Source organism: Centruroides vittatus, unplaced genomic scaffold, assembly GCF_030686945.1.
Source record: "Centruroides vittatus isolate TY-2023 unplaced genomic scaffold, ASM3068694v2 contig_233, whole genome shotgun sequence".
NCBI classification, from domain to species: Eukaryota; Metazoa; Arthropoda; class Arachnida; order Scorpiones; family Buthidae; genus Centruroides; species Centruroides vittatus.
The window spans coordinates 294,001-306,203 of record NW_027121459.1 but is presented as its reverse complement, the minus strand read 5'-3'; the positions used below and the strand labels follow the sequence as shown (position 1 = coordinate 306,203).

Below are 12,203 nucleotides of genomic sequence, written 5' to 3'. Positions count from 1 at the left end.
TAGGTTCTAGGAGTAGGATTTTTTAACACACCCCGGTGTTTTGTGTTGTTGTAGAGTTTTTTTAATCAAATTAATTAATGTTGCACAATTTAAAATTCAGTACTAAACGCGATGCAATCGGCAATTCAGAGTGCCAATTGGCTAGCTTATGTTGAATGATCACTCCTCAACGTATTATTATCACTTTGCCCGACTAAGTGATAGCAGTATTCATAATGACTGGTCAATTTGATAAATTAATCAATATTTATCACACTGCGCGCTCTTTTTGGTCATTATTCATATTGACCAGGCATTATGAATAATGCCCGATTAATCACTTTGTCCATAACATATATATAAAATTAAATACAAGTCTCTGTAAGATTAAAAATACGGTATTGTCTAATAAAAAATGTTTTAAAAAATCCTTTATTAAAATACAGAACAGATAAAAGTTACTTGTTGGTGTTTAAACATGTCTCAACATTAAAATCTTTGGTATCACTTAATTTAGTTTAATTGAAAATTTTGCAATACTTTTAAAATTAATGTCAATACACACAATTAAAAAACAGTGAAATTATAAATAAGTGCCTTTTATCAAGTTTTAGATGAAATATCTGCCCGCTCTCATAACAACAATACAAAGTTTAGGCTAATCGATCAACATTTCCGATTTCAATAGGTTGACGTCATTCAGCTGACCAATCAGTGCCTTATGCCATCTGGATATTTAGTCTCACGAAATAATTTAATAAAACTAATAGTCTATTTAATATTGAAAGTTATAAATTTTGGAAAAAAATTAAATGAAATTCAATTAATCTCGCAGCCAAAAGTGCGTTTTTGAATTCTGCATAAAATCTCGCAGGAAACGAGAATTGAGGAGTTATCCAAAAGAAGTCTCGGGCTAGTTCGTGCAAAGGTAAGAGAGAGAATTTTAATTATTACGTCAAAAATACAAACAATTAATTCATTTAGCATAGATTCGCCGCTTAAAATTCTGTTATGTCATTGTAATTTCACAAATTGCTCAATTGAATTGTATAATATAAATTATCGTTATTAATTAACGTGTATTTGTTATGATGTAGTCCATTATGCAGATTTTATTCCTGATAAACTGTACTTAAAGTGTAGTAGTGTTATATGAATTTCGATTTCTAAAACAGTAAATTTATTAAATTTTCTGGCAAATTTTCATAGTTTGACGTTTTAGTAACACCTATACCGATATCCATATTCACAGCAATACGTTGTCAGATGCCAGGGAGATGAAATACCTATAGCTTGTAAGGAGTCAAGGTCCGATCGTTATTTTCTCTTTATAAGGACACACCCCTAAACCCTCTTTGTGCAAACAAAGTCAAAGGGCAAAGATATTAATTTGCATCAGTGACTGATCCCGTGACGCAAAATAATGTAAATTAGGGTTTTGCGGAGCTGCACTGAACATGGGGTAAAAGACTGCACGTCCGATACTAGTGATGGGATTGGAATATCGATATATCAGTAAGAACTGTGGATGGGCTGGGGCAAAAAAATGATTTAAATAAGATTGAACTGCGGATTACTGTAGACCTGTTCAAGCCATACTGCCCAGCAACATTAGGCATCTTCTGCCCACTCTCTACTTTTGCTATTATACTCTCACCTTTCGAAAAGAAAAACCCATGCAAAACTTAACGAGTGCCCGCCCGACAGTCTCGTGAATACTATAAAAATATTGTTTCTGTTAGAAAAATAAAAGGCTGGAATTACAAGGGAGAGTTCAAAAGTTTGGAGGAATACTATCCAATCAGTATATATCTGGTTGAGCATAGATGTTGACGTCTCCACGCTCCGAAAAGTTTCGAATTGTTGCCCGAAGACAAGGGAAGACCAATCGGTATTCATTATGTCACTGCTTCTTGTGTTTGTTCTGTGAGGTGTTCGTTATTCAATCATGTGTTCGTTGTCCGAACATAAAAATCTTTCGCGAAAGTGTTCTTTATCCGATCACCTACTGTATTTGATAATTTCTGAGTTCATTATTATCATGTTTTCTTTGTACAGCTTTCAAATCTAAACTGCAAGTTATGGGGTCCAGTGAATTACAGTATTGCTGAATTGGATTCCCAGCTGTTAAAAGTAAAAGTGAGGAAATGTTACATAGGTTTCTTCGCACGAGGATTTGACTTAAATATTTTTTATATATATAAGATCTCCTTCCCTGGTATGATTTTTGAACCTGCAAGGCGAAATTTTAACCCTAGTAGTCAAAATTTTTAGCTTAGACCGATATATCGATATTTTGTGATGGTATTAGATGATATCATTATCGGCTTTGTGGGTTATCAATATTTACAAAACTTTTCTCATCACTAGTAAGATCGCCGACCTGGTGGAGATTGGGGGCTTAAAATTCTACTCTTCGGACAGCAGTGTAAGGTGCCGACTTTTAGGGGGCAACAAGTTAATTGCGCGACAGGAAAACCTAGAGGCGAATTGTATGTGGATGGTGGCGGCAGAGGCAAAGACGACAAGTGTCTTACAAAAACCGTTTATTTTAACATCAAATTTAACTTACATAATAATAGAAGGACAGTGCGATCTAGATCAACTTGATTTTTTTTTTTTTTAACTCTTTCCGCCCCGTGGGCACTAAGAGGGCCTCATTTAGAAGGCCCATTATGGGTTCGGCCAGGCCCACAATGGAGCGACCGGGTGGTGAGGGACGGGGCCCGACATATCCGAACGGACCACCCCCGAAAAATTCCTGGGGATTATTCGACCCGTTCGGATTCGATCCTGGGTCCCCCAGAGCGGTAGGCTGCCACTTTGACCGCTCGGCCATCCGGCCGTCAGATCAACTTGATTTATGAGCTTTGGATGACGATGTTCGGGTAAGGTACCCCTAACGTTTTCGGGCTTACGTGACTTAACAGATATCCTTTTTGGTCGCTAATCCCCCTTTTTCTCGATTGTTTAGACCCGACACTTCTTTGCAAGCACCTTGACAAAGCTCCCTCTCTCTCTCTCTCGGTGGACATTCCCTTCCGTCGTTTATTGTTTGTTTTAAAATAAGTAAATAGTTTTCCGTTGTCTGATTTCCCGTCTCAGAAATTCTTATAATTAATTGAAATTTCGGCTCGATTTTAGGAACTTCACACTACCTCCATAGCAACCATCTCCTAATAGATTAAGTATTAATGATTGTATTATAAAGTATGAATTTATATTAGGATTTATTTTTACATTATTGCTAATTATAAACTTTTTTTACAGTTTTTAAAATCGAAACATTTTAGCTATGAATAACAGAGCATTGCCAAGTCAATGTGTGGAAAAGACTGTAGGAATGGGTACTCCATCAGGCAGGTAAATATACAGGTTTTAATTTAATCGTAACTATGCACTGGTACAAATCTGGCTAAGTATATAAGTACAAAAGTTGTTTATATTAATACAGTTAAGTATTAGTGCTAAATTTCCCATTAATATTTTTATTATTTTTACATAATTATTCGTTATGTAATTAATATCGTTATAACTAGTGTTCACATTTATATTCACTTAAAACCTTAATGTATGCATATTTCTTGATACAGAATGGTTATAATTAAAGTTGCCCTACTCAGTCCTGTCTAGAGCCCTTGGACGTATTTTGATTAAACTTGGTGTATATGTCATAGGGACCACGAGGAAAATGAAAATGCAAGAAAAAAATTTAGTCTGAATTTTTACCACTAGGTGAAAAAATGGCGCATGAAGAACAAGAAACACAAAATGGAAACACTCAGAAGGTTTTTATTCACAACATTTGTTCAATGTGCAATCCATTCGCATTAATTACATGTTCAAAACTCCTTACAATTCAATCTATTTGCATCAGCCATGTCTTCAAAATGCCTTACAGCATTGTAAGGCATTTTGAAGACATGGCTGATGCAAATGGAACAGAATAATAATTGATTCAAAAAGCAACAAAATTGAATACAAAAGAAAAATAAATTAAATTTAATGATCTAAAACAGCGGTTCCCAAGATGTGCTCTGTGCAAAATATTATAAAATTTTCATAATTTTACTTCCGGGAGCGTTTGCGACGTTCGTCAGTGTTGGCGAGTTTTTGAGTGAGCTGTCATTAATGAACTCTAGCGCTTTGGATATGATTTATATTAAAAATTGTGTGCTTCTTTACTTCCGTTTTACTAAAGTTTTTGATATGTATTTATTACTGCGTGCTTTATTACTAATTGAAGGCATCGAGTCTAACCCCGGCCCGATGTCTCGCACTCGTCCTACCTCCCCTCTTTCAAAGTCGTCCATATGGTCTGTTGGTAAATGTTTTAGGGTAAAGTTTTTTGACGATTTACATTGAAGATCGAGAATTAAGAGAAGAAATCTCTCGTTCCTTTTTACCGAGATGCTAAGGCGACTAAATCTGCGTTCATGACAGCTGATTGTTTAACAATTGATGGAGATAACTTTACGTTTGACCTACTGAATAACAAGCTGATGAAGATTGAACCTTTTTCATCACCAGGGAAGCAGTGGCGTAGCGAACATAACTGGCGCCCCTCTTCCTCCTGCAGAAACATAGTTTGTCTTGGAGACCATTTGGACGCCCCTCTGAGAGTGGCGCCCGGTGCATGATACACCCCCTTGCACCCACTCGCTACGCTACTGCAGGGAAGTCGGTGGATCGTCAAATGGACGAAAATTAAATGGATAAGAGGAAACATTGCGTTTAATGGTTTCCAGATGTTGAGAACAATGTACGGTAAGGGCACAAAGTGTAAGATTCATAAAATATTTCCAATCCTTTCTCACACAAGAGAAAATGAGTTAGGGGGCGTTGGGTATAACTTTATGGAACAAAGGGGCGGTGGATCGAAAAGGCTCGAGAATCACTGTTCTAGACTTTTAATCGTCTTGGTTTATATTTCTATCGATAAACACGATTCACTGATTGAGTACCTTGATCGATTGATTCTTACGACGATGACATTTTGATTCTCGGCGATTCTGATACTAGAATTGCTTCTGAAATGGCGAGCGGTTTCGTGTTATTTCTATTAGTCAGGGTGCTTTTTGTAGAGAATAGAAGTGTGGGTTACGATTTATTCCTTTTTCTTGGAATTTTGCAAACAGTTTTTGACTAAGAAACGTAATAAATTATATGTTGGATTCATTGATTTGTCAAGGGCGTTTGATACAATAGATCATGATATTTTATGGTGGAAGCTTTCTCGGATAGGTATACTTCTTCTTCTTTTATTAACCTTATAAGACAATTGTTTTCGGATACCGGTTTTTAAATTGAAGTTAATTGTTGTCTTTCAGAAGTGGTAATTGCTAATAAAGGTGAACCACTTAGTCTTATTTTGTTTAACTTATTCGTTAACGATCTCCCGGACTTTTTTTATAGTCATAATACTATGGGTATATCTATATCACCGGAGGTAGAATTGAACCGATGTCATTGTAACATTTTCGTATTCGCCTATTGGCTTTCAGAGGAAACTTTAAGTTTCTACAGGATTATTGTAAGTCTGTTTTAAGATTCGAATTGGGCCGTCCGCCAATGGGTATACGTTAAGCATTGGACACTTTTAGATACTGATGGTGTTTATTCTATGTCCGGATGTGAGCACTTTTCCGAAGCACAGACCCTGATGCATTGTGGACCCATTGCATTATTTACAGGCAAGCACTCGCATCAAAATATCTGAGTCCTACGTTGAACCAGATATGTAGTACATGTAGTAAACTTTATAAAAACGGCTGTTGAAGGAAATATTTTTCAAAAATCTATATGAGGATGTGGGATCCGAGCACACGTCTTTGTTGTACTACATCACTTCGAGAAAGTACAAAACATTACCACGAGAGAGCGATGGTTCTCTCGAGGTAATGTTTTCATCTCGTACGTTTGAACTGCGACAGGAAATTTATATTTTTCTTAAAGAGGAAGACCCACATGTATGCCAAAAATGTTGTGATTGAAGATTTTTTAGTAAAACTAGCATACTTATGTGATATTTTTGAAAAGCTGAATGCTCTGTAAATCTCTCTGAAGGGAAGCAACATGCACCTTTTTAAAAGTTCGATTCAAGTTCTGTTTAATGCCAGTGCTCCATCTGAATTTACTGCTGCAGAAGAAGAGAATCTTATTGAGTTGTCTTGAGACAATAGGTTGAAAACAAAATTTAGCAGCATGAAATTAATTGAACTTTGGATATCTGTAAAAGATGAATATCCCTTCTGAGTGGTACAGCTCAGAGAAGTTTAATTTCTTACGCCTTAGGAAAATCTGAATTTAGCAAGTGCGCCAAGAATCAAAAAAGTTTGGGAACCACTGATCTAAAACATATGTGCATATCAACAACATATATTGTTGTTGATATGTTTTATATATTGATAAGTTTTTAGATATGATGATGTTTTGTAATACCGAGTGCAAAGATGGTTTAAGAAGTTTTATACAAAAAACTTCAACCTACAGGATAAACCAAGTAAAGGAATGAAATCTACTCTAGATAATGATACTTTACTTTACATATGGAATTGAAATTCCATCAGTACCATTTTGCTTTTTTAAATTTATTGTAAATTATCGGATAGACATCAATTTATCAACAATAGATAGTAATCTGTAGTGATTAAATTGTTGAATAGATGCTTATTTAAATATTCCACTATAATTTCAATAAGAAATTATTATAATTAACTGGATTGAATTTTTATTTCTTCACTTTTTTAATTCCAAAATTTTTTATCTTACAATATAGTGGTGCAGGATCAACGAGTGGGATGTCAAATTATGGCATTTCACATAATTCTAGGAATTTCATTTCTCAAAATTTATTAGGGGGGAGTTTACAGAATACCTTTTCGTCGAGTCCTGGTAAGAGAAATACATTTTTAATACATTGAATATAAATTATTCTTTTAACAGATTATCTTATTCAGCTCTAGAGCTATCGGAGTTTCCACCACTTACCAATAGAAGTACTGGGGATACAAATTCCAATCCTACACTTCCTCCTAATCCTATGGCAGGGAGATCTCAGTATGGTGTGTACAATTCTTTTAATTAAATTGTTGTTGTTGTTGAAGAAACAAAAATCTTTTGTAGCAGGGATGATGAAACAACCCACCAATGAGTCAAATGAGTTTGAGATTCGTAGTGAAGATTTTCCTCCATTACCAGGATCTGAGAGTAAGGTTTACCATATTATTGTTATTTTTATATTATGTTTTTATTTGATTTTGTTTTTGAATTTTCAGATCAAGACAATAGTCAAGAAGCTCTTAACAAATCTGTTAGTTTTTTTTTTAAATGCGTAAAAATCAAAATTCAGATACTAAAACTTTATTTTAATTTAGGCCAGTGGAATATCTTTGGAACCGACAAAGGAGGGAAGTCGTTCTCCTGAGAAATTTGCCATTCAATGTCAAAAAAGAGGAATCCAAACATCTGAAGGAGGTAGTTTAGTACTTGAATTATTATAATTATATTGTATAGGTTTTAATTAGTGTAAAATTATTTTAGACTGGTAATGAAATAACTATTACCGAGCAATTGAAGTTAGTTGGTTTTGTTCTATCTTGTGCTATGATTAATATACTGTAACAGTCAAAATAACATTCTCTCTCTCTCTCTCTCTCCTTGTGATAATCAGTTATATAAATATAAAATTTACATATACATATATATATACATACATACGGTCCATTTATAATGTTCCTAACAAATATCTTGTAAAATATGCATTCGATTTTAAAAAATTTATCGTAATATAAACATTTATATATTTTTGAAGGGCCTTTTCAATTTAATAAAAATTAAGCTACCCTGCCCCTGAAAAGAGGATGGTGGCAACTTCTGAATTTCAAATGGAAGCTTCAGGTGAATGATTTTGCTGGAACCCACCGTATGTGTTTCATTGATCTGTGTGTGCAAAAGAACTTGTTTAAGATATTCAAAGTGTTAAGAATACTGATATTAGACTGAGTAGGACAATATTAACACTGACAAATCTGGATATCATCTATAGATTAGAATCTAAAGAGCAGAGAATTCAATATAATCTGATGAACAGTGCCAAAACAGACCTAGTTTGAAGTGATGGTATCAGTCTGTGATGGCATTAAGCTTAATGGCTGCGCTGCACTGCACTCCACATTCTTACAAGGGGTACAATTGCAGCAACTAGGTAATAGACACAATGTTTTGAAACCCTATGTGAAACTTATACAGCCCATAGCATCTTATATATTTTATTTCCATTGACAATAATGCCTGCACACACAGGGTTGTATTTGTCAATAGTTTTCTTGACAGTAAAGACATTGGCCAGCAAAATCTTTAGCTCTAAATTCCGTAGAATATGTGGGATACTCTAGTGCAGTGCTAGGGTGCCTCCAGGTGTTAAACATTGTTTAAAATGCATATCCCGTTGTATGGAATGTTGGGAATGAATTGGATAACGTATGTTACTGAAAATCGCAAAAATATTTGATTCAAAGCATTTACATTTTGTATTAGCTGTACAAATAACAAAATTAGATAAAAATTATCTCAATAAGAAGTATGGTCATCTCAAACAACAATGATGGACTGACAGCAATGTTTCACACTGTTAATGATAATGTCAATGAGTTAGGAGTTCCATAGGGAGCAACATTCATTTTCTCATAACAGTTCAAAATCCCTGAAGGGTTTGGAGAAGGAGATAGAATGCAGCAACACACCTATCAAGAGTGTTTCAGACATGCTCAATGAAGTTTAGGTTGGGAGAGCATGGTTACCACTGTATGGGCGATGGTCTCCTCTTTAAGATATTGCTACACTAGGTGAGCTATGTGAGAGTGGACATTGTTTGCTTGCAGTATGTATGCAGCTGTAATTGGCGCTACAGATGTAATTTATACCTCTAGATGTACCTCTGAGCAAATCAGGCTTTATTGTGGCAGTATGTGGAGCTCAGTAAGTCCACCTAAAGTCTGAAATGCCTTCCTGTACATATACACTATCTCCACCATGCATGTCCTTTTTGAGGATATGCATGGTGGATCAAGAATGATAGCCAAATCATGGAAATGACCTGATATCAAAATACAAAATAGCTATCTGCAATCTTTTCTTTCATTGCCATACATGAATTGTAAGATGTTCAACGCGAAAGGAATTACACTGAAGCATTATATCCAAAGATATAACTTCAATTTCATGTAAAACAGAATATTTACAGATTCTTGCTCTTTGTACACTTCCCATGTTGCTCTCTGTGTTAACAATACAACAGTAATTCCACATAATTGATTCCGTCACTATCACTAACCCAATACTATTAATGTACAATAATGCTTAACCTACGGTCGTCGGCGATTCTTAACCTAACTTAAAACTAATAAGATAGATGATAAATAGATAGAAGGGAAGTAAGAAGGATTGATAGAACAAGGTACCCAATTTCTCGATGTGAATTCTCGTTCCGACTTCCAAGTTACTCGTACGTTCTTTTCTCCCTTTTATCTCCAGAATTGTAACTTCTCTGAGATATCTACCTTCAGGCCTGGCTACTTAGAGTTGGAGATCCACGAGAAAATTAAGGCCCCTCTCGCCAGCGCTCGTTGATCTGGAAACTCCCGAGCCTTGGTAGTACACGTCTTTCTCTCTCTGTGTCTGGCCAAAGATTGTCCCCTCCAAATCAGGTTTTTGCCCTCCAGCCTTGTTATGGTCTATTGTTCACTTCCTACACCCTGGTGGGGAAAGGGTTGAGTCAGGATTTCTTGGAAGTACAGAAACAAAGAACAAAGGAAGTTTTTTCAAGAACTAGTTAATTGAAAAACTTTAATATATCTGCTTTTGACCTAATATAACTTAACTATTTTTATTTCATTTAGTTTTATTGTTTTGCAGAGTTTGCAAATTCATTGGAGACAATTTCAAGAAAACTTTTTTTTTCTTCAAATGTTTTGCAATAGGGCATATTTGCAACAGATGTTTGCTAATAATTTCTAAATTTTATTTATTTAACGTTAAGCTGTACAACACGTTTAATAATTGCTACTTATCATTTCAGGAAGGGTGACAAACATTCCTGGAGGAATGGTTACGGATCAATTTGGAATGATGGGTTTGTTGAAGTTTATTCGTATGGCGGAAACCGATCCAAATCTAGTGTCTTTAGCTCTAGGGAGTGACTTAGCAACAACATTAGGGCTCGATCTTAACAGTCCAGAGTAATTTCCTATCCAGTTTTTAACATGTGATTTTAATTTTACTATTTACTTAATTTTTTTTAATGTGTATTTAATAGAAACCTTTATCCAAATTTTGGTGGACCGTGGTCTGAACAGCCTCGTAGCTTTGAAGACATAGGTAAACTAAGCTGTGATTGGAATTAATAATAATTAACAAAAAAATAATATTTAGTTATGATTTTCTTTGTTTTCTAGATTTTCGTGTGCCGTTGGAATATCTGATCAACCAGAGCATAAAAGAGAGATTAGCTCCAGTAAAGCTAGATCAGTATGGTGAAGATCTCCTCTTTTTTTTATTTTATATGTTCGGTGGTACTATTCTTCAGTTAGCAGCAGCAATAGAATTGTAAGTGGAAATGATGTCTGTCTGTTTTAGTGCACGTGTAACTCGTGTTCAATATGACGGAACTCTTTCCCCATTCAGGTACACCCGACACTGGAGGTACCATAAAGAGGAAAGAGCGTGGATCACCTGTGTTCCGGGTATGGTGCCTACAGAAAAGACCGACACTTACGAAAGGGGTACTTACTACTATTTTGATGCAGTAAATTGGAAAAAGGTGGTCAAAGAATTCCGTCTGGATTACGATCGACTAGAAACGGCTATAATCCTGCCCGATCAATGATGGCATAGGACAAGAAGGATTGTTAGTCTCTGAGTGATTTTTGTCATTTTGCATTTGGTTCTACTGCTGCTGGATGGATCCTGCTTGCTTTTTCTATATGAAAGAAATCAACAACAAAAAGAGGAAAACAATTATTTGCACTTTTATTACCAAATTTTAATCTGTATTGTATGATTCTTTTGCACTATTTCACAAGCTTATTCTTAATCTCATTCTGAGAAGCTTTAGTTTCCACAAATATTTTATCCTGATAGAAAAAATATCTATATAAATTACAAAGAATACAAAACCAAAAATCTCTGCAATACAAAAATATATTAAACAAAACTGATCATTCAGTTTAAACTCAATTTTTTTTTCATTTCAGCTTGCAAACTTGGTATGGCAATATTTAAAAAGAGCTTCGTAACTTTGAATCTTTGATAAAAACTATCATCTTGTTTATTAAATCTACTTGATTTTACTTTAACGGCACAATCTTGTATTTTACATGTAACATACCTACATACTGGTAAAATGTTTTTAATTTTGTATATCGTATTAATAGCCTTAATTTGAAAATTTACATGTATTGAAATATTAAGTCTTGACATTTGGGTTGTGTTAATTATCAATATCATGCTTTATCAATAAACATTCAAAGAGAACTTGAGATTAGAACGTAGCTATTTTTTTCCGTTGTGTGTTGCTTCGTGTTGAATTTTTGTCGATTTTAAGCCGAACGAAAATTTTTATAATAATCATCGAGGCTATTGTATGGTTAAAAATTATTTCTTAATTTTGTACAAACAAAATAAATATATTGAAGAATATAAAAACATGAAAATTATACTTTAGAAGTAAATCTAGTATCAAAAACGTTCGGATAACCGGGGTTCAGATTACGACTCTCTACTGTATTAAAATTGCATTTCTATAGTAAATTAAATATTTAACACACTTGAATTGGTATTTGAAGCACCCTAGTTAAATTCAACGTGTTTGAAGCATGAAGTTAAGAACATTAATTGGCTTATCTGTTTTATTTAGAAAGAGCAAATCTGAAGATTAAATTGCATTTCAAAAATGATTTTTGGGTTTTAGAAACTTCCTAGGTTCATGCACATTCAAATTTACTGGACTCAATGATGAAAATAAGTTGCTTTATTTCTACGTTATTACACTGCTGTTTACCATTATTCTCCACTTCTCTAACATCCCACAGAATATAGCAAACGTAAAATATAGCATATTGATGGCATTTAAACACTAGAAATGAAAATTGTTGTACAAATTGTACTTGTAAGTATGGGTGTTGCATTATCATAATTTCAATTTTTAAACAACCTTCAAGAAGGTT

The 12,203-nt window shown here is 34.5% G+C and overlaps 1 protein-coding gene across 1 annotated transcript; it reads left to right on the top strand.

Moving 5' to 3' along the window:
* The first annotated feature begins 3,274 nt into the window (after nucleotides 1-3,274).
* LOC136971132 (CCR4-NOT transcription complex subunit 2-like) lies at nucleotides 3,275-10,864 on the top strand. Its single transcript, XM_067265609.1, has 10 exons — nucleotides 3,275-3,342; nucleotides 6,758-6,873; nucleotides 6,939-7,045; nucleotides 7,086-7,188; nucleotides 7,257-7,291; nucleotides 7,356-7,455; nucleotides 10,058-10,217; nucleotides 10,295-10,356; nucleotides 10,434-10,584; nucleotides 10,663-10,864. The coding sequence occupies exons 1-10, from the start codon at nucleotides 3,275-3,277 to the stop codon at nucleotides 10,862-10,864; spliced, it is 1,104 nt and encodes a 367-aa protein (XP_067121710.1).
* The last annotated feature ends 1,339 nt before the right edge of the window (nucleotides 10,865-12,203 follow it).